Here is a 24,161-nt window from a genome sequence, read left to right as displayed (position 1 = left end):
GCTTCCACACAATCGGCCATTGTTGTTGTTGTGTGAGCTGTGAGGGGTTTCCGCGCGGTTTGGCTTTATGAAGCAGGCACGCAAATGGTTACGTCATGACGCAAACGATGACGCAATGATGCAGCACCAGTCGGACTCTGGGCGGTGTGAAAAGAGACGGAGCTCAACCGAAGAACCGGTTCTGAACCTGAAAAGCTCTAGCACGGAGCTTGAACCGGAGTTGTATTGGTGTGAATGAGGTATATGGATGTCCAAACGATTTTTAAACAGCAGCTAGTCACATTTTTAGCCTTTTTAACCCGGAATTAAAAGCTCTGTGTCTCTAATGCCCCTTTTCCACCAAACAGGATCCGTTTCAAGAACCTTTCTTTTGCTTTTCTGGTGCTGAACCGGTTCTTCTCTATAGCACAACTTGTGTTTCCACCGCGCAGAGCCCGAGTGGAGCTCGAGTGAAGCTGCGTCATTGCATCATCACGTAAACGTTTACATGCCTTCTTATGACACCCACACCGCGCGAAATTCCCTCATATCGACAACAACATCAATGATCCCGGTAGTCTATCTTGATTTCTTTAGCTTGTTGCTTATTTGCTCCAGAGTCTGGTGGTATCCAGCAGGAGTTGGCCGGCTAAGAACTGGTTTTCGGTGCTTAGAGCCGGCTCCGCTGCGGTGGAAACAGGAAGAACCAGAGCTTAATCAGGCTCTAGGGGCATGAGAATATAAGAAATATCAGTAATTTTCAGAGGTGGGAGGAGTACTCAGATCTGGTACTTGAGTAAAAGTAGAAGTACCAGAGTGTAGGAATACTCTGTTACAAGTAAAAGTCCTGCATTCAACATTTTACTCAAGTAAAAGTAGAAAAGTATTATTATCAAAATATAGTTAAAGTAGCAAAAGTAAAGTAGTCATGCTGCAGATTGGTCAATTTCAGAATAATATATATGATATGTTTTATAATGATTGATCATGAAAGTGTTCTCAAAGCTGGTAAAGGTGCAGCTAGTTTGAACGACTTTATATACTGCAGGGTAGCTGGTGAATTTACTCCAGGTGGAACTAAAGTCTGATTTAACACTTGATTATATTTCACATCATTCATCCACATCTGTGAAGTAACTAAAGGTTTTAAATTAAAAGAATGGTGGAATGAGCTCCCCATTGAAATCAGGACAGCAGATAGCTTGCACATTTTCCGGCACAGACTGAAAACCCATCTCTTTCGATTCCACTTCGAGCGATAGAATTACTAACAAAGAACTGCTAACAGAGCACTTATATACTAATAAAGGACTGGCTTATCTATAGCCAGTTGAGTAGCACTTGAAATGTTTTAGCTCTATGAAACCTGATGTACTTATATGATTCTGTTTTCTTCAAGGTTGTATCTTCCTGGTCGAATGTACTTATTGTAAGTCGCTTTGGAAAAAAGCGTCAGCTAAATGCAATGTAATGTAATGTAATGTAAATACATGTAGTGGAGTAAAAGTAAACCATTTACATTACCTCTGAGCAGCAGTGGAGTGGAAACACAAAGTAGCAAACAATGGAATTACTCAAGTAAAGTACAAGTATCTCAAAATTGTACAAATTACAGTACAGTACTTTAGAACATCTACTTTCAACCACTGCTCATTTTATATCTAATAAATGTTTGTTAAAGCAGTTAAGTGACTTTGTGTAGCCATCAGGTTGACCAAACCCCTCCCTCAGTGACTTTATACCTCAGCTAGTCCCACTGGTGAGTGTGTGATGCACAGTGAGAGTTCATGAGCTGATTATAGAGAAAACAGTATAATTGTAGGTACTGAATGTGCTATATCAGTCACTGGGAGTTCTTTCCTGTTTCAGCCGACTGCTCTGCTGCTTCTGCTTCACACTTCCTCTCAGAGACCCCATTAACTGCTCTCTATGTTCCTGCGACTGCTACACATGACGGGCAACACTGTGACCAAAAGTCCTGAGTGATAATAAAGTTGAATTTATCCTTAACAGTGTGTCAGTGTGTAGTCTGTGGACTGCCTCAAATCCTCAATGTGGATTCATCCTCTGCTTCCTCTGAGTCTTTAAAAGAAAATCAAACTATATAATATAAGATGTTATAGTATTTTGGAGCTGAGGGAAAGACTAACATGTTAGTTTTTATCTTTTTAAAACTAGATATGTCTCAATGGACAGCTTTTTTTTATTTTATTCATGTCAACATTTGGTTTAGAGGCCTTTAAAACAGATGGAGCATTATAGACATATTTACATCTTACAATGACAACTGTAAATTAACTGAGCTTTAACCTGGGAAATTAGCTACATAAGGAATACAGCCCTACTTCTAGAATAGTCCACATGCAACACTTCCACTGCATGTAACAGTGAGTGCAACAGTGACCCAGCTGGACATTTTTGGTTCTAAAAACATTCTGAGAAGGGACATTCTCTAAAAACATTCTTAAAATGCTTGGTAATAACCTTTTTTAAATGTAGATTTGTTTATGTTGGGAGAGAGAGGCACACAGTAGAAACAAACACATACAAACACTAACAGGGGTTTCAGGGACGGGCAGTGACAGTCGGACCATTCTTCTATATGTCTGTTGGTCTCAAATCTAAAGGGTGCAATAATGATTTTGATCCACTATGCATAAACAGCGGACACTGTTTATACGCAGCCCTCACAAACCACACACGGCCAGATAGCTTATCTAACAGTTAGAACCTACTTAGGAGACACAACCTTTATAGTCAGAAAAAAGTGTGATTATTTTCTGATATTTTACACATATGGTATTATGAATACTATGGGCCTACATACCTTAGTGTGATTATAAGTGCATGTGAGTGAATATTGGCATGCAAATTAGTTTTTATACGTCCTATTCATTGTCTCAATGCGTTATCTGAATGTTGCTTTGAAAATGTTCTTCTTTTGTTACCATGTACATTGAGGGAATGTTTAATAAAAGAACATCTATAATATGTTACCCCGACATTGTCCAAAAAACATCCTCAGAATGTTGATGGCAAAACGTTCCACCTTTGTTAACATATCACATTAAAGGAATGTTTTATAAAAAACTTTCTGTCATCTCAGGCCTCAATAACATCCTGAAAACATTTTCTGAATGTTGCTTTGAAAATGTTCTTCTTTTGTTATCATGTAACATTGAGGGAATGTTTTATTAAAGAACATCTGTACTGTATGTACGTCAACAACGTCTGTCATCTCAGGCCTCAATAACATCCTCAAAACATCCTCTGAATGTTGCAGTTAAAACCTTATGTCTTAGTTAACCTTAAACCATATAGGAACATTATTTGAAATAATAAACATCCTCAAAAGTTTCTTTGAACATCAGATTAAAACGTTTCTTTAAAACATTATTAGAACCTGTAGGTAATGTTAGCCAAAGTTGTGAGAACATTCCCTACTAGCTAGGGAGTGTAACAGTGAATAACAGTGAGTAACAAAGAGTATAACCAGGGACTCACATAACCTTTTGAGTGAGTTACTCAGATGAGTACCAGGAGACAGCGTTTGGTACTCACCCCGCACGAAGCGTGGTCCTCCTCAGTGTCTCCTTCACTGTCCTCTCTTTACACTTCTTGCATGCTAGATGATGAAGATGATGAAGATGCACCTCCCTGTCTCTTTTTAAGCCTCCAATTTGCTTTCTCCAAAACTTGTTGCGAAAACTGTGAAGTCTTGCATTTCCTGAGGCCAAGTTGAAGGATCAAATACTAAGAAATGATCACATGACTTGAAGTCATATCTGATTTCAGATGTGGGAAGTTACTCAGTACACTTATTCAAGTACTGTACTTAAGTACCATTTTGAGATATTTGTACTTTACTTGACTTTGATGCTACTTTGTACTTCTACTCCACTACAGTTCAGAGGTATATGGTGTACTATTACTCCATCACATGTATTTAATACCTTTAGTTACTTTGCAGATCTGGATTAATGATGTGAAATATAATCAAGTGTTGAATCAGACTTTAGTTCCACCTGGAGTAAATTCACAAGCTACCCTGCAGTATACAAAGTCATTCAAACTAGCTGCACCTTTACCAGCTTTGAGAACACTTTAATGATCAATCATTATTAAACACATCATATAATGTATATTATTCTGAATTGGACCAATCTGCACAATGACTACTTTTACTTTTGTTACTTATATTTTGATAATACTTTTCTAATTTTTACTTGAGTAATATTTTGAATGCAGGACTTTTACTGTAACAATAGAGTATTATTCCTACACAAGATCTGAGTACTTCTTCCACCTCTGTCTGATTTCAAACTCTTCCATTACCACCCTAAGTAAGTTTGCAACTGTGAGTTTTTACTCCACTTTCTTGTAAATAAAACTGCAGCAGCTTGACCACAGAGCATGAACGTTTTGATCAGCTGATTTTGCGCAGTCTCCCACTGTAGCCAGTTGGCGGAGTTTTGGCATAATTCTGTTGTTCCTACCGACGTTAGCGCTATCTGTGCACACGGCGACCAACTCTTTCGTCAAATGATCTAAGCCTCACTGGTCCGTCGGTTATGTCCTGTGCGGCTGCCCAGCTCCAGTTCAATCAGTCATAGAAAGTCCGAAGATTCTTTGCAGGGAGCGAAACGGCAACGTAGCTGCTTAATGTCTTTGTTTATTTTTGACATGTCTAGTAGTTTACTCCATTGAGTGTTGACAAGAATCACGTGTAGACAAATATGTGTTTTGTTTAGATGTTTTGAGGTACGCAAAGGTGCGTAGTGACACAAGGGACGTTACGCAATTTAGATTTGTGCCGCCTATAAGTACCTCACAATGAGTGTAACAGTGAGTAACGGTGTGTAACAGTGTGTAACAGTGAGTGTAACAGTGAGTAACAGTGAGTAACAGTGAGTAACAATGAGTGTAACAGTGAGTGTAACAGTGAGTTACAGTGAGTAACAATGAGTGTAACAGTGAGTAACAGTGAGTGTAACAGTGAGTAACAGTGAGTGTAACAGTGAGTAACGGTGAGTGTAACAGTGAGTGTAACAGTGAGTGTAACAGTGAGTAATAGTGAGTGTAACGGTGAGTGTAACAGTGAGTATAAAAGTGAGTAACGGTGAGTGTAACAGTGAGTAACGGTGAGTGTAACAGTGAGTGTAACAGTGAGTAACGGTGAGTGTAACAGTGAGTAACAGTGAGTGTAACAGTGAGAAACATTGTGTAACAGTGAGTTTAACAGTGAGTAACGGTGAGTGTAACATTGTGTAACAGTGAGTAACAGTGAGTGTAACAGTGAGTAACAGTGAGTGTAACAGTGAGTAACAGTGAGTAACAGTGAGTGTAAAAGTGAGTAGCAGTGAGTGTAACAGTGAGTAACTGTAAGTGTAACAGCGAGTAACAGTAAGTGTAACAGTGAGTGTAACAGTGAGTAACAATGAGTGTAACAGTGAGTAACAATGAGTGTGAAAGTGAGTAACAGTGAGTGTAACAGTGAGTAACAGTAAGTGTAACAGTGAGTAACAGTGAGTAACAGTGAGTAACAGTGAGTGTAACAGTGAGTAACAGTGAGTGTAACAGTGAGTGCAACAGTGAGTAACAGTGAGTAACAGTGAGTGTAACAGTGAGTAAGGGTGAGTAACAGTGAGTAACAGTGAGTGTAACAGTGAGTAACGGTGTGTGTAACAGTGAGTAACAGTAAGTGTAACAGTGAGTGTAACAGTGAGTAACAATGAGTGTAACAGTGAGTAACAATGAGTGTGAAAGTGAGTAACAGTGAGTGTAACAGTGAGTAACAGTAAGTGTAACAGTGATTAACAGTGAGTAACAATGAGTGTAACAGTGACTAACAGTGAGTGGAACAGTGAGTAACAATGAGTGGAACAGTGAGTAACAGTGAGTGTAACAGTGAGTAACGGTGAGTGTAGCAGTGAGTAACAGTGAGTGTAACATTGAGTAACGGTGAGTGTAACAGTGAGTAACAGTGAGTGTAACAGTGAGTAACAATGAGTGTAACAGTGAGTAACGGTGTGTAACAGTGAGTAACAGTGAGTGTAACAGTGAGTAACGGTGAGTGTAACAGTGATTAACAGTGAGTGTAACAGTGAGTAACAGTGAGTGTAACAGTGAGTAACAGTGTGTAACAGTGAGCAACAGTGAGTGTAACAGTGAGTAACAGTGAGTGTAACAGTGAGTAAGGGTGAGTAACAGTGAGTAACAGTGAGTGTAACAGTGAGTAACGGTGAGTGTAACAGTGTGTAACAGTGAGTAACAGTGAGTGTAACAGTGAGTAACTTTAAGTGTAACATTGAGTAACAGTGAGTGTAACAGTGAGTAACAATGAGTGTAACAGTGAGTAACAATGAGTGTGAAAGTGAGTAACAGTGAGTGTAACAGTGAGTAACAGTAAGTGTAACAGTGATTAACAGTGAGTAACAATGAGTGTAACAGTGACTAACAGTGAGTGGAACAGTGAGTAACAATGAGTGGAACAGTGAGTAACAGTGAGTGTAACAGTGAGTAACGGTGAGTGTAGCAGTGAGTAACAGTGAGTGTAACATTGAGTAACGGTGAGTGTAACAGTGAGTAACAGTGAGTGTAACAGTGAGTAACAATGAGTGTAACAGTGAGTAACGGTGTGTAACAGTGAGTAACAGTGAGTGTAACAGTGAGTAACTGTGAGTGTAACAGTGATTAACAGTGAGTGTAACAGTGAGTAACAGTGAGTGTAACAGTGAGTAACAGTTTGTAACAGTGAGCAACAGTGAGTGTAACAGTGAATAACGGTGAGTGTAACAGTGTATAACAGTGAGTAACAGTGAGTGTAACATTGAGTAACAATGAGTAACAATGAGTGTAACAGTGAGTAACAGTGAGTAACAATGAGTGTGACAGTGAGTAACAGTAAGTGTAACAGTGAGTAACAGTGAGTGTAACAGTGAGTGTAACAGTGAGTAACAATGAGTGTAACAATGAGTGTAACAGTGAGTAACGGTGAGTGTAACAGTGAGTAACGGTGAGTGTAACAGTGAGTGTAACAGTGAGTGTAACAGTGAGTAACAGTGAGTAACAGTGTGTAACAGTGAGTGTAACGGTGAGTGTAACAGTGAGTGTAACAGTGAGTAGCAGTGAGTGTACCAGTGAGTAACAGTGAGTAGCAGTGAGTGTACCAGTGAGTAACAGTGAGTGTAACAGTGAGTAACAGTAAGTGTAACAGTGAGTAACAGAGAGTGTAAAAGTGAGTAACAGTGAGTAACAGTGAGTAACAGAGAGTGTAACAGTGAGTAACAGTAAGTGTAACAGTGAGTAACAGTGAGTGTAACAGTGAGTAACAGTGAGTAACAGAGAGTGTAACAGTGAATAAAAGTAAGTGTAACAGTGAGTAACAGTGAGTGTAACAGTGAGTAACAATGTGTGTAACAGTGAGTAACAATGTGTGTAACAGTGAGTGACAATGTGTGTAACAGTGAGTGTAACAGTGAGTAACAGTGAGAGTAACAGTAAGTGTAACGGTGAGTAACAGTGAGTGTAACAGTGAGTAACAATGTGTGTAACAGTGAATGTAACAGTGAGTAACAGTGAGTAACAATGAGTGTAACAGTGAGTGTAGCAGTGAGTAACAGTGAGTGTAACAGTGAGTAACAATGTGTGTAACAGTGAGTGTAACAATGGGTGTAACAGTGAGTAACAGTGAGTTTAACAGTGAGTAACAATGAGTGTAACAGTGAGTGTAGCAGTGAGTAACAGTGAGTGTAACAGTGGGTGTAACAGTGAGTTTAACAGTGAGTAACAGTGAGTGTAACAGTGAGTGTAACAGTGAGTGTAACAGTGAGTTTAACAGTGAGTAACAATGAGTGTAACAGTGAGTAACAGTGAGTAACAGTGTTTAACAGTGAGTGTAACAGTGAGTAACAGTGAGGGTAACAGTGAGGGTAACAGTGAGTAACAGTGAGTAACAGTAAATGTAACAGTGAGTGTAACAGTGAGTTTAACAGTGTGTAACTGTGAGTAATAGTGAGTGTAACAGTGATTGTAACAGTGAGTGTAACAGTGAGTAACAGTAAGTGTAACAGTGAGTAACAGTGAGTGTAACAGTGAGTAACGGTGAGTGTAACAGTGAGTGTAACAGTGAGTGTAACAGTGAGTAACAGTGTGTAACAGTGAGTGTAACAGTGAGTGTAACAGTGAGTAACAGTGAGTGTAACACTGAGAGTAACATTGTGTTCTGAGTACTTCCCCTCTGAGGATCAGCCATGTGACAGCTCCAGGTAGAGAACATACTGGAGGCAGACAGCCAGGAGAAAGGATGCTCAGATCAGAGCGCTGTTCCGCCGCTCTGACAGATCCACTCTTTCTTACAGATGACATGCTCATGCCGGCATCCTGTAATCACATGGCCCATAAAGCCTGTGACCTACCAATTTGAGAGTCCCTGCTGTTTAGCTCCGTGCACCCGCTCATCGCAAAGTCCTATTATGGCTTTAAGATCCCTGTGCAGATGTCAGGTCCTTTTTATGGAAGCTTTATTTTTCTTTCACATTTAGGGGTTTGTATGTATTTGGGAGAAAAAAATTCAGAGCAGCATCACATTGTTCACGTGTTTTTTTAAGGACTTCAGAGAGTAATGTTATGAATTGATGATCTCTCTTCAGTCCGAGTGCTCGTGCTGCGTTGGAGACATCATTATTTAGTAATGAATGAACAGGCTCGTATCCCTTTGGCTTGAATGCGTTCCTTTTTGTTTGACATGTGCTAAGCTCCTTGGTTTTAGTGGTAAGGTGAAAATGAAGGGGTCACTACCCCACACAGACACCAACTCAGCCTCATCACTGACTCCCCATTGGCCTGGGCTTAGTCATGAGACCCTGGCAATGAGAAAGCTCTCACCCAATAAGGTGCCCTGTGGGGAAAGCCCTGGTCCAATAAGAAGGCCCCCTGGGGTAAGGCTGGGGGATTACCAGACCCAGCCTGCAGATTGAGCCCCGGGCTTGGTGGGGTTGGGCACGAGTCCATGCACAGGGCGACTTGGTCGCCAAGGCCAGCCACCTCCTTTAAATGGTTGCTACGGAGCAGGTATCAAACGTTCGAGAGTCGCACACAGTCACGGTCATGGAGGGTATTAAACTGCAACAAAGAGACAGTTATTCTGCAATACTCAGGAGGCTGTGATCACAAGAGCCTGGTGCCACACACACACACACACACACACACACACACACACACACACACACACACACACACACACACACACACACACACACACACACACACACACACACACACACACACACACACACACACACACACACACACACACACACACACACACACACACACACACACACACACTGTTCCACACTCACCGGCTCTGTAACACAGAGGCAACCAAACAATCAATCACAGGAGAGTTATCTCTAATATTAGACAACAAATAAGACTTTAAAGTACCTACATGATTGAGGTTAAAACTAACATAGTGGCATTTTCAAAGATCAGGAAGAACAGATCCCTAAAGAACCTCTCTGAGCCGCTGGGACACCGTAGCCGGGTACAACAGTCCAAATCTAGATCTTGACTTCACTATCCAGCTCCTGCAGCATAACTGATGAGCCTCTATATTAGGTTAGATTCAACTTTATTGTCATTGCACAGAGTAATACGAAATGCAGTTTGCATTCAACCAGAATGAGCAAGGAGGAGTACGGTGCGTGAGTTTCAATGAATTCACACAACAGAACAGTGCTGGCTTCGGCTAGCTCTCTCAAAGTTTGGCTTTGTGAGTCTAGTGATTTTAAATGTTGTTATCACTGCGTCATTCACGGTTTTCAGATCCGTTATCATCCCTCTCAATGTAGTGGTCAAATCTAAAATCTCTGTTTTGACAGCTGTGAAGGGAGCGCTGCTATTGGCCACAGCATGGCACTGTTGTCCGCGATGCGTACAGACTCTCCGGCCTTCTGGTCGCTCTTTACAATGCTCTTTTTTGGGATTCTCCCACGGGTTTCCCTTCATCTTAGTTTTACAGAGATAAGATAACACCTTTAGTAAACGTCCTAAACTACACTTATGTTGTTTTCTCTCTTTTTTTATTAGAATCTGCTGGATAACCGGTGACTGTGTCTTACCAGCTCATTGCTCATCCTGTGCTTTTCTAAAACGTTCTTCATGTCTTAAAAATCACCCACTGCGTGCAAAGAAGTATGTCACATGCAAAATAACACTCCATACAGTCTGCAGCACTACAGGTGCACTCTGTCATGTTGCACGGCCAATATCATATGATTCCTGCCGACTGCAATAACTCTGTATAACAAATCTCCTCTGGCCTCTGCTCCACAGCTTCTCTTTGGATGGCTGGACACACTGTACATTTATATTTAATTTTATATTCCATTCCCTACACTCTTAATGTAAACAATATCCTGCTTTATATTGTGTCAAAAGCCACAGTGTTTTATTGTTCGAGTTTATAGATTTTTTTATCTTCACGGTCTACTGTATTCTTTCTACTTTTTAATGCTGCTTTAATTCTACTTTGAGATTTTTAAATTCTACTATTGTTTATTTCTACTCTTTAATTTCTACTTATGTGAAATGCCTTTTGTTGTTTTTCATGCTGCTGCAACGCAAACATTTCCCAATTTGGTAAAAAAAAAAAGTACCTCTTATCTTATCTTATGATGTGATATGAATATGTGCCACACATCAGGTTTGAGGTGCACTAAGATTACCGGACTATACGTCTTCTAACTTTCCTATCTCCAGCTACTTATGTTATGAGTCAGATAATATAATACAGTAAGCTTGTGCCAGGGGCGGACTGGCCATTGGGAATACCGGGAGTTTTCCCGGTGGGCCGGTGCTGTGCGTGGGCCAGAGGGCCAAAATAATATATTTTAATAACAATAAAAAATAAATTATCTTTTTTTTTTTTTTTTTCTAAATCCTACCGGCCCACAATTGTAAGTGTTCTGGTCCCTCCCTGGAGTTGGGCCGTTTTGATAGGCTACCTATGGTCTATCTATCAGATAGTTTCACTTTCACACATCGGGCCCGTAGCAGCTGTCACTGCGCAGTGAACGATCAGGAGTGAGTGACTGAGAGACCTAGCTGACAGTTGCTTACAGATGGATAAACAAGCTCCAAAGCGTAAAGGCGTTTTTGTATAGTTTGTGTATACAGTATACAGTATTGGAGCGAGCCCTGGGTTCAGAGGGAGGGGCTTGCATAGGGGAGGGGGGTGGGGGTTGGCAGGGAAACGGGGTTCAGGGGGAGTGGCTGTACCCCGTAGGATAGAAAAGGGGGAAGTGACGTCTGACTCAAAGGTCACGCGGCTGTGGAGAAGAACGTGTTGCCCACATTCTGTTACTGAGTTTAGGCTAGTTAGCTAGCAGGTTTATTGTTTAGGGTGCAGTCACTTTTGCCTCCACTTGCTGTTCAAATAAATGTTGAAAGAAAAAGTAAATCTGTTTATATGGGTGTTGAGAGATGTATCCATAGATTTAGTCCCTAATGTTGCTCTCAAAGTGCACCAGATTGAGGCATTTAACTTCAACATTTAAAAAAAAAAAATCTTCCCGGGGGGGCATGCCCCCGGACCCCCCTAGAGGAGGTGAAGTCCACCACCTGCCCACACCCCCTGTTAAATTGTCTCACCCACATTGAGGATGCTTCCTACGCCCATGTTTTATTCCATGCGTCAAATCAGGTAAATTGGGTCCAAATCTGTTTGCAGATCATTGATTTGCATCAATGATCTGTTAACATTAAAATGAATAAATATATGCTGTAACTATTTTGTTCTAGGCAACTCAAGGGCTCAGGTAATGTGATTACTATGAATAATTGTCCAAAATAACATTAAATGCATAGGTTTTTTGTTAAGTAACATACTTTCGTCGCCGGCCGGCCGATACATTCCGTGCATTAAGTGGGCCTGTCTGTCAATTAATCCCCGGGCCGCTTTTTCCTCCCAGTCCGCCCCTGGCTTGGGCACTGCAAATGTTATAGTAGTCCAATGGTTCTGTCGATGTGCAGTGATATTCTATTCATGTACATGTTCACACAGTCTGCCTTTTATTGCCAGCAGACGTTCCTGTGTGTCCTTTAGCCTTACGCAGCGTCCACACGGCGGCGTGCGTTGAAGCTTGCCGGCCGGCGTGTCTGAAGCTCGACCAGCAACCAATTACATGAATCTCCCACCCCGGACACACAAGCACCCGGTTTGATTGGCTAGAGCTTGTACTGGCATATGATTTGATTGGCTGACGCTTCCGTCAAAGCTTCAAAAGTTGAACATTGCTCAACTTTTGAAGCGAGCAACGCGAGCAAAGCGAAATGACGCTCCCACAATGCAGTTCGGCAAAGCGTGACGTCACCCCATTCAAAGTGAATGGGCAGAAGCGTTGAAGCTTCAACGCACGCCGCCGTGTGGACGGGCCGTTAAGGTGGCACCGAGCCACATGTCCTGCAGGTGGACTATGGCGAATTGTGCTTCACTCTAACCCAACTTTCCACTTTTTTTAAATCAGTCTTATTCTTGTTTTATTCAGTCACCTCTGTATTGAGCTACGTTGTGTTTTAATAATCATGAATCACCTTAAATTCACATATCACACGGGTGTGGCCTGTTTCTATGGAGAGAGCACATAAAAAAAGAGAGAGAGTTATGTTTTATGAAACGACAGTACATAAAATAATTTTGTTATATTTCAAACTTGGACATTTTGGCCAGGCGTATAGTACTATTTGTTTAAGTGCCGGAGCGCTCTTATAACAGGCGCGTCATGCACAACTAATCAATCAATCATTCACTAACATTTTATTTATATAGCCAAATATAAAAAATTACAAATCAGCTTTAGGTGTGTACAGCATACGTACGAGGAATTAACACTCTCCAGCATAAATCCACAAGGCTGGAGAGTCTGTAAACCAGTCTGCGTTGATCTATGCATGTCAGTGAATCTCACAGTATCCTCTTCACTTCCTGAAACTGAAACACATGTGCAGTCAGTCTCTGAGAAGAGCATCGCCAGAACATACTGCTGTTACATACAGACATTGACTATAATATCCTTATAATGAGTCAGAGTTTGAAATATAACCCAATTAATCCCTCTACTGTCATTTTGTACACTGAATTCCTCACGTGCACACTGGTTACTACGTTGTGCAAACGAGAAGTGAAGTCGTACACATGAGATACATTATGTTCTTAGTGCTCTTAAAGTGCTATTTCTTTTTTGTGTTGGGTTAAATGGCTAAGGTTCAAGCAAAACAATTGTCTCTTATGCACATGAAAACTTTTTTTAATTAATGTTTATGTCCATGTCCCCTTATGGGCTCTGTAGGAGAGATGCCTGCGAATCATTTTTTGTAGCTCAATCAACACTTGAATAGCCCTTATTCAAATAATGATGTCCTAAAAGTTGTAAGATGCTGTTGAGTTATTTTCTCATCTGAGTTGAGCTGAAACTTGCCGTGGCGGATGGAGCAGGGCTTGAGGAATGATGACTGGAAGATCCGAGTACATTTGTATTGAGAACCATTTTGGCTTTAAGTGCGACTGAGCAACTTTTGTAGGTTGACCTGAGGCCCCGCCTCCAATGCTGTAACCAGTTCTCTTTAAGCATCCATGCAGTAAAGCTCCCAGGAAGTGCAGCAGACGTTCAAGCACATTTTCGGAGTGGTACTACAACTTCTGTGTCAGTCCATGATGCCATTCAGCCCCAAAAAAGCCCTTTTCCCACTTACATTGGGAAATAGACATCTGTACATCAACGGATAGTTTTCTGCGGCCTGAAAGTTATAAAATACGTCAAAAGCTTCCATTGCTGTTTCCAGTTCTCTTCATACATCCAAACATACCTGTATAGGGCTTTGGGAGGCAGCCCAGAGGTTTGACCCTGCCCGGAGATAACCCTGTCAGACTCAGTGATGGCGGTTCCTTTTCAACCAGGCTCAAGGGTCCCGAGCCTTAAAAAATGACAGGGTTCCTCTGCTCCTCCAGCACAAATTGATGTCACGTTAACAGGATGCTTAAAGCTGCCTTCACATGATACGCAATTTGCTCTTTGCTCACAGTGAGGTTAGGCACAGAGCCTTGCAGTGAAAACAGCCACATAAGTTTTGTTTAGCTTGCGGCGCTTAGCAGAGTTTTCATCTGATTAGTTGCACACCGAAAGGTCAGCAGTAACTCGGTCAAAGTTTAAATAATTAGAACTTTGAGGGCAGAGCTCAATTTCAAGCGGTGTGCGGCGTGAGTCGGGCAGCGCTGTCCCCAAGGAAACACAACGCCAGCTTGTCGTGTGAATGCAAATTTAAGATGCCACATTTGCACAAAAAATGAGTGCACTTTTTTTTTAAAAGCAATGGCCAGACAGAATACTTTTACCTTGAAATTAAAAAACCACGTCATCAGCAGGGCCCAGTAGTTGAAAACTTGTAATCCCTATCTGATCGGATCAGATTTGGATTTTGTGAAGTTCAAAACCAAAAAACAGGATTCGGATCACTTTGATATCCGATCAGATCAGGAAATCCAGTTTGATCCCAAAAAACTGGATTATCCTGATCCCACCAGAGGGGTGGATTTCCAGTGGATTACCAGAGCAAAATGTACTGTACAATTTATTTGAAAATATGTTTCAATATAAATAAGATGGCAAAGTTTTTTAAACTGAAATAATAAACAATTGTTAGCCTTCATGGCAAATACATTTTATTTTTCCAATTTTTGCTCACGTTTGTGGTGGCCTACCAACCAACCAAATGTTGACATAAATGTTTATGCTCATAAAAGTATCACAACAAAGATTGTCAAGCACAAATTTAATTTAGATTAAAGAAAAAATACCTTAAAAAAAAGGCCCATCATCTGTCATCACCTTTCAAAAGTAATTGCGGACAATAGATGTCTCTGCAACGTGGTCTCTTGTCTTCCTTGTATTATTTTTCATATCCACTAGATGGAGATCGGTAGGATTAAAGCACTGATATTCAGGATCTAGTAATCTTGAAAAGTCTGAATCTGGATCAGGGTGATCCTATCCTGAATTGCTTTGAAATACTGGGACAAAATCTGTCCGAGTTGTCTGATCCTGGATCACAAAAAATGGGATTTCAAAATCTGATCGGATCTGATTGAGATTAAAAGTTTTGAACTACTGGGCCCTGGCTATTCAAAAATGTAAGAGTGACACTCGTAGATTTGCGGTCGGACCAGCAAATGAATTGATGAGTTCACAAATGCTGATGGAAAGTTGTAAATGTTAGACTAACACTTTTTATTGACTGGTAAATCTATTTAATATATTCATAGATATTTTTCATATTTTTTGTTTGTATATTTGCAGATTGATTTTTTAAATGAAATATTTTTGGGGAGGTTAGAAATATTTCTGCATTTGTGGAAGGTGTTTTTCATTTACAGATTTACAGCACTAAAATCATGGAGACATATCTATCTCCTAACCTAAGACAACATCGCTCCCCTCCCAAGATTGGAATATAGAGCATTTTATTTTTACATTTTCCCCCTTGTTTCGGAAATATTTGCTAAATTTGAATAAAAAACATTTGACATTGATTTCTCCTCTTTCCTCTCTGTCATCCACCAGAGCCCAGTGTGTTGGCAACCTGGGCCTGGGGTTCCGCCGCGGTGCCGGGGTGTTGGACATGCAGTTTGAGTCTTCGTCGCAGCTCTTCACCTGCGGCTACGACACCTTCATCCGACTGTGGGACCTTCGACTGAACCCAGGGTACGCACAGGGCCCCAGGGGGTTGCGGTCTATTTATTCATTAGTGAGCCCTACAACGCAGCCCCTGTACTGTGCGCCGCTGAGGACCCTTTCTGAGTTCACATCCTACAGCCACAAATATCAATATTAAAACAGGTTTAATGTGTCAATCAAGTGAAAGCATTTAAAGGGATTGTGGGGTCACAAAAGCACTAGGCCCCTAATACCCCTTTTCCACCTAAACAGTTACAGTTCTAGTTCTGTGCTAGTGCTCTTCTGGTTCCGAACTGATTCTTCTTTTTAGCCCCAGTTGTGTTTCCGCTGCTCAGTGCCCGACTGGTGCTGCTTCATGACATCACCGTTTACGTCGCTGTTTTTTCGTCGGGTCAATAATCGTGTTGCTTTTAATCATACGAAGCCAGATTAAATAAAAAAAACGACTTCTCCAACCTTTTCTCCAGAGTGCCGTGGTTCATTGTTTATTAATGTGGTTCAGCTGCATTTACCGACCGCTGCAGTTCTGCTCATCCACCGGAGTTTAGTCTGCCATTAACTCACAGCAGAGTTTAGTCTACCGTTAACTCACGGCAGCGGCGGCTGGAAAGTATTCACTGTCTGTCTGTCCCACAAGCAGCTGATAAATATCCCCCCCCCCCCGTAAGTGAATGTGTTTCAGTATAATTTGATGCTGTTTGGCATCACACCGCTGTAAGAAAGTGTCTCTGGTATAAAATGGGTGATGTTAGCATAGCAACCGAAGCTAATCTGACTATCTTGACTACTTGTTGCTATCATAAGCCGTTTTCTACAGGCACATTTTACTGGTGTATTTTTCATTATGATTCTACTTATAGATAGACATGACAACCTGTATTGATTCCATCCAATAGCTACTATAAATACAATACAACAGGAAAACGTCTGCCTGATCTCCACAATGATCAATAACAGGAAACGGATGGTCAAAGTAAGGTCAAAATAAACAGAAACACACTAAGCCTGGTTAGTATTGCCTGACGTTTCATAAGTTTGTCTTTTATGAGAATGTGGGGATGCGTTGTAGTCACTTTGTTCAGCTTCCGACGTAAGCGTGACGTATTCGATTATTGGTGCTTGACTGGCAGTCGAGTGGGGCCAGATAATAACCGGTTTTCAGGGCCAGGAGTATCTGGAGCTCTGAACTAGCCCTGGGGCTGCTTTGGTGGGAAAGGGGTAAAAGTCAGGTGAGGTGACTACACGCATAGAACTACACTGAAAAAACTGAAACGTTGACTTTAATTAAATGTATGTCAACAGATTTCACATAACTGTATTAGGTTAGTTGAAAGCAATAATATCAAGTTTAAATACAAAATATTAGGTTCAACTTAATAGTATTGCTTTTAACTTCTATAGTTATTTGTTAATTTGTTGACGTATTACATTTAAATAAAATTAATGTGTGAGTTTTTTCAGTGTATGCAAAAAGTTCAAGAGGTATTTGAGGAGTAGGATCTGAAAGCAGCTAAAGTGTCCCTGATGCTCAAACATGAAAGTGGTTGATGTAGGTAGGTGAATTGTCGAAAGCGGGGGTTAGAGAGGTTTCAGGTTGTATTGGAGAGGTTGAATCAGTGAAGTAAGACATATTAGATCTGATTGGCAGATTGCTCTGGGGACTGTGAGAGGGGTTGGGCTGGGGTGAGGGCTGGCAGAGGGGGGTCCCTCTTTAGATATCGATAATTCATACGCCCAAACCGTCTTCCAGGAGGTTCAGGTAGTCGGGGCTCACCCCTGAATAGAAATGCACTGTGACAGTAAAACAAGTGCACATCCTGCATGTCCCCATGCTGCAATAGAATATATGAAAATTCATCGTCTCCTCTATATGAACCAATCGAAACAATCCTTTTTTATTGTGATATCAATGTGTTCGGTCCTGCTAACTGTTGCTACCAGAGAAATTAAAGGGATCGCTACCATGATAACAATAAGTGACGTGCTAAAAGAAAACTTATGCTCGTCACCCTCTTCCTCCGGTCCACATTAATACAAATGATCCCAATACGTATGATTGTATGAACTATGAAAAGATCTTAAAATCAATACAAATGTATTCATTATAAACGTTAGTCCTTAACATCTATCACTGTGTATATCACCATTCAAACATCTTTTAAAAGTTGAACAAACCCCACACAGCTCAGTAAACACTGTGAAATGTTGACTTTATTGGATAATTTCAGTCAAAACTAACGTTCATATTTCTCTTTTTGATTATAATACTGATGAACGCTCAAAACAAAGCAATTTGGCAACTTACCACATACGTTTTTAAATGCTTCATAAGCACCGTAACTTTCATGATATCATTTCTCGGTCATAAACGGTTGTTTCCGTGAACGGCCGACTGTTGTGTGACGCCAAATGCTGCGGCTGCAAGGCATTGTGAGGCAGCATTTTCTCCTCTCCTTTCGGTAAGGGAGTTCCAGTGGTTCCTAAGCTAATATAAAGGAGGTTATAAAGGAAGTTTGAAACCTCCTTTCCTATCAAAGAATTCAAACGGCACTTATCATGGCTGCCACTGAGGGACTTCCGGGTCATTTCACTCGGTTAGGAAGGTTCCTAAGCTAAATGGACTATTCAACTTCAGCCCGGTACTCAGCCGCCGGCATCTCATGACGCATCTATGACGCGCCGCAGCGATAGACAAGAGCAGAAAAGACATCACTTTACGTTAGCATTTCGAAAATGTTAGCGTGGCTTAATAATAGTGCGAAAAGACAGCGCTTGTCGCCGGACAAGGATTCCCTCTCTCCTTTCCTGCTGAAAGATGGTGAGTGTACTCAGGGACGAGGAGTCATTTAAACAGCCGCCAGTAGGAGTCAGGCTTTACTTTCTTTTATATCCATAAAGAAAAAGTAAATCTGTTTACTGAGGGTGTCAGGTCCACTCCCCACTTATAAAAAATAGCACTTTACCACTGCGCCCCCTCTAATCTCAGATGCACCCTGAGTCATTTTGTTTAAGTGAGCCTTTCTAAAATATACAGTAAAGAGGCAAACCCACCAGGATTATAGGATATACTATGACTTTGAGCCAAATTTTTGTTTTTGGGCTGTATAAATAAATTGACTTGAAACAGTTGCTGATTTAGAGTACTGGCACCTTTTTATTCCAATTCAAGCACTGGATATATTGTATACATAAACAGTATATGTTTTGATCTGACACATAAGATTTTGTAATTGCATTAAAGTACAACACATTTTATTATTTGAACATCAATCAGCTTGGTTTGTTTGAGATTGTTTCCATCCATTTTATATTCGAGATAACAGCCACCACCCTGTGTTACAGCTTTTTATTCACACAGATAAAATGAATTCACCTTCCTCAGTCTGCAGCTCTCATTCAATCAAAGCTAGAGAAGAACAGCTCTTCAGGAGGACAATAAGTCACCTTCCCGTGTGTGTGTGTGTGTGTGTGTGTGTGTGTGTGTGTGTGTGTGTGTGTGTGTGTGTGTGTGTGTGTGTGTGTGTGTGTGTGTGTGTGTGTGTGTGTGTGTGTGTGTGTGTGTGTGTGTGTGTGTGTGTGTGTGTGTGTGTGTGTGTGTGTGTGTGGGTGGGTGGGTGGGTGGGTGGGTGTGGGTGGGGGTGTGTGTTCTGCTGCCCCTCTGTCTGCCCCTGGTGTCCCTCCCATCACTTATGGATGAGGCTGCACTAATGGTGGATCGATGTCTATTGGCAGAAAATACTTATGCCCAAAATACTTCCCCTCTCTGAACCACAGCCCCCCGGCTCTGACGCTCACCCAGCCTCGAGCAACACACACACACACACACACACACACACACACACACACACACACACACACACACACACACACACACACACACACACACACACACACACACACACACACACACACACACACACACACACACACACACACACACACACACACACACACACACACACACACACGTTCAAGGCCTTATCAACAACACTATAGTTTCACTGTCTCCAAAACTCCACAACATCCACAGGTAACTCTATTGCTGCTCTGATAGTTTGAAAGTTCGATTTTCGATTTTCAGTGCTTTCAGCGGCAGCATTTTTGACTAGTATAATTTTTTAATTGTTTCCCCAACCAACCCAGACTCAGCAACACTCCTGGTACTTATGTAATGCAGAACACTTAAATTGGATCAAATCTAGTCACCTTAAATAAAAGTGACACAACAATCACAACTGAATTAAAATAACTGTGACCGTTTCTCACACGCTTCAGTCAGTCTTTGGGATCATGATTCAATTTAATTTGACCCCTTCGTTCCATATATTTGTTCTGCCATGGAACTATCTATTCAAATGTGTTGGGTTATGGTTAAAGCACTTTGTGAAGACACTTTGGCAATAAAAGACCAGGAAATACGAATCAGAAACAGGTTTATTACCAGGTACGTTTACACGTACGAGGAATTTGACTTGGTGTCGTAGAGATTTCTATGCTCTACTTACAGTAGCCCTTCCACATATATCTTTGACATATTTTTAAGTGTGATGTGTGTAAACTGTCCCCTCGCTCCCAACAGGAAGTGTGTGATGGAGTGGGAGGAGCCTCATGACAGCGCTCTGTACTGCCTTCAGACAGACGGGAATCACATGATAGCCAGCGGCTCCTCGTACTACGGGGGGGTGCGTCTATGGGACAAACGTCAGGCTGCATGTCTGCAGGTAACCTGCTGTAAATCCTCAATGTCTGAGCAGATGTTACACAATACACTTATTGCTGTTGTTTTTTTATAATGTACCTTTTCGTGTGCAGTTCTTCCAGCTGAGCTCCCGCCCGGTGAGCAGCCCTGTGTACTGCCTGAGGTTCAGCAGCTCTCACCTGCACGCTGCCCTCGCCTCCTCCCTGCACTCACTGGACTTCAGACAGAACAACGTCTACATCAGATGACACACACACACACATATCATTTTTAATTAATCTGTTCAATAAAGCTGTTTATTTTCACAAGGTATGTTTCATAAGGAAGTGCTTATTAAGATGAGTTAATAATTCATAATAGTCTAAATGTCAGTGGGTTTTTAATGGTGACCTCTTAAATGTATAAACCTTAAACAGTATCAGCCTGTATGGATGGGTGAAACAGCCAAGGCTGTACCTACTGATCAACAAGCACTAGAATAACCTCCACTTGTTCAAGATGTATTTGTTATTTAACTAATTCAGAACACTGTTTAAAGTAGGCTGTTGGTAAAAGACTCAAGCTACAATTTACCTGTATTTGATTGTGAGATATAGAGGAAAAAAAGAGGAAAATTAAAATAGATGGCCTCTACCTACACCAACCCGGTGTCTACACCAAACCGGTATCATGGCAAGACGTGAACATGTGACGATTTACCATGTTGGGAAACGTGAAGATGTCACGATTTTGTCCCTTCAAACGTGACAGTTAGACGATATTGTTAACATGGCCCAAATACCCGGAAATGCCAAGCAAATGCTGTACCACGACGGTCGGTTGTTATTGTCAATATATAATAATGATTTATTTTCTAATAGTCACAGTCGATTTCGCCGATTTTCTTGTTTCCCCAGCTGGTCGACACCTCTTTTAGCAGAAACAAAGGCTGTATTAATGTATTAAATCGATGTTAATCCATGTGTGCGGTTGTGGAATTAACGGACGTGACGTTGTGCGATTGCGTTGCCAGGCAACAACTTGGCTTCATGTTAATTTACAAACTCTTCAACTAGAACCGTAGTTATATTTAAAAACATTTTAGAAGGCCTCACGAAATACTTTAATGTAAATTTCAATTTAAATGTGAAGGACTGTGTGTATAACAAAATACCGCCGTCATAAGCAATACCGGAAACAGACGTATGCAAGATCCTCAGCTCGGTGATTGTATGGTTTAGCCGCAATGCACGCTGGGATATGGTGTTTATGCGATGTGAAATCCGAAAACATTTTTTTTAAATAATACTTTATTCCGAGTGTGCTTGCTTTTCTCTTTGAAAGTCATCACATAACTGCATTGTAATACACGGTTTGGCTGCATTAAATATTACATATCTGCCGTAGTTCTCTGTTTATAGAGCCCTGATGAGAAGACTTCTAGACAAACTGCCGCCAACACTGAAAACGTGACGTGGATCATAGATATATCAGCAATTAAACAACATATTACATTTCTTTTCACACAATACGTCTCCTCGCAGTATCAACACTAATTCGGCTGACTTTTATATTTGATCCAATTGGTAGATAGGCTGTATTTACACCATAAGGGTGCACAGCTGATAGAAAGGGACACCTGGTGGTTAAAGCACGTTATTGCATTTCATTATTTTTTATTATTAGATATTAATAGGATCCCTATAAAGTATATTCATTACTCGTTATTCTCTACTAATAGTTCATTAAAGACTGTATATAATGACTATTTTGCACATACCTTTCAAGATTTCAAGATTTTCTAAGGTTTATTGACATATCATATACACAACTACGTTGTAGTTATGCAATGAATGAAAAACTTGGGTTGCAGGTTCCTCAACAGTGCATTACAAGACATCTGTCAATATGTGTATATACCTCCACCATTAAACTGTCAAATTCTGCACATTTCTTATTCTATCTATGTTGTGTCTCGTCAGATTTGTTAATATTATTTCTCTGTTAGTTTATATTGTCAAGTCCGTGTCTGCCATTTCCTGTTTTACTTTGTTATTTCCTTTCTCATTTCAGGTAGTTCGACTCCTACCTTGTCAGTTTGTTCTCTGACCTGATTACCTGCCCCGCCCTTATTGTTTGCACCTGTGGAGTCCCTTGTATGTGTATATATTCTGTGTGTTCCCTGTGCTCAGTGCCAGATCGTTTTTGAACCTTGTGAATGGATTAACTTGTTTATCACCACAGTAAAAACCTTTTTTGAATCATCTTTTGTCTGGAGTCGTGCATTTGGGTCCTATGAGTTTTTGTGTGCTCCAGTCGTAACAATCTACATACAGTATAATTAATGTGTATAATATCAGTTAAAATAAGTGCTTCAACATAGTTAACATTGCAGGAAAGCAATATATTAGACGTTAAGTACTTTGTCAGGCTTAATATTTATTTGTAGATAGATACCCCCAAAGCTTTGTTCTTATTCAAAAGAAGACCTTAACCTAAAGTATTCTTTAATGTTTAAATAAAGCCTTATTGGAATAGCATTTCATCCAGGTCGATGCTAACAAAGGACAAATACAATCTCTATACTATACTCTGTGAAAATAAAGCCAAACACTGAAAGTAAGCTGGACATATTTCATGTGTAGGACATGAGGAGCATGCTGGAGCATGCTGGTGTCTGCTGGGAAGGAGCTAATTACTTGAAGTGCAGGACAAGGCACTGTGAGCACAAATGCTCTACACATAAAAATCACACAATCACACACCGTTTGCTGAGCCAGTAAATAAGTTGCAGTGAGGGAAACTCTTTTAAGTGGCTGTCTGGATCCACCCAGAGCTATGGAAGGGATTAAGGCACATTAGCCTCTTGACAAACCCACCTCATCACTGTGGATCCCATACATTTGACCTCTGCACCTGAGATCACACCGAAGGGGATTGGAATGTGTGACCCCCTAAATCCACTCTGTACAATGTGAGGATCAATGTGATGGACACAGATCAAATCTACATCATCTCACATCTGGATCCTCTCGGCACACATACAGTGCACCTGGTGTTTCACAACTGTGTGTGTGTGTGTGTGTGTGTGTGTGTGTGTGTGTGTGTGTGTGTGTGTGTGTGTGTGTGTGTGTGTGTGTGTGTGTGTGTGTGTGTGTGTGTGTGTGTGTGTGTGTGTGTGTGTGTGTGTGTGTGTGTGTGTGTGTGTGTGTGCTGCCATTAATGGCATATATTGGATCATGTGTCTTCCATTAGCTAATATGCAGGGCCACATAAGAGGTGTGCCAGGGTGCGTACAGACATTGCACACCCATGCAGGAGATGTGACCTACAGGGACTTCTGATACTTGAATTAATCATAAAGGGTGGGGGTGGGGGAATTCTCCACAGTTATCCTCCACACCAGATATTCTGGCTGGAGGATTTTGTTAAAGATTATCAGTAGCCAGGGCGAGTATATAAGACTTGCCGTCCACTGGTAAAGCTTATAGTGTTAGCAGTAACTCTGCCCGGTATCTCCTGCAGTTCCACAATGGTACAGGATGTTGTTTAATGAGGAGGCAGCCGTCATCAAACTGCTGCGGCTGCTGTATTCATAGCCTTATCTCATTTGTGAAAAGAACGATGTTCTCTGCGTATTTAATGTTGAGCTATTCCATTTTGCTATATTCCTTAGTTATGAGCAGAGGATAATCTCTATATTATTTTCTGTCCAGCACACTAACTATTAAAAGCATTCAGGATGACCCTGTGGCCCTAAAGCCTACCTT

General features: G+C 41.0%; 1 protein-coding gene across 2 annotated transcripts in view; it reads left to right on the top strand.

Moving 5' to 3' along the window:
• fbxw4 (F-box and WD repeat domain containing 4) overlaps positions 1 to 22,655 on the top strand; it is a 101,263-nt gene extending 78,608 nt beyond the window's left edge. The window contains exons 7-9 of one of the 2 annotated variants that reach the window (XM_079686295.1): positions 15,600 to 15,740; positions 20,293 to 20,434; positions 20,526 to 22,655. In XM_079686295.1, the coding sequence (XP_079542421.1) occupies positions 15,600 to 15,740; positions 20,293 to 20,434; positions 20,526 to 20,660 (418 nt within the window). In that variant the 3' untranslated portion in view covers positions 20,661 to 22,655. The remainder of the gene's footprint in view (positions 1 to 15,599; positions 15,741 to 20,292; positions 20,435 to 20,525) is intronic. The other variant, XM_079686296.1, reaches the window with a different exon arrangement.
• Positions 22,656 to 24,161: the final 1,506 nt, after the last annotated feature.

This window comes from Notothenia rossii, assembly GCF_949606895.1.
Source record: "Notothenia rossii genome assembly, chromosome: 6".
NCBI lineage: Eukaryota > Metazoa > Chordata > Actinopteri > Perciformes > Nototheniidae > Notothenia > Notothenia rossii.
Note: the sequence above shows the minus strand (reverse complement) of the source record. Positions and strands in the feature narration are given on the sequence as shown.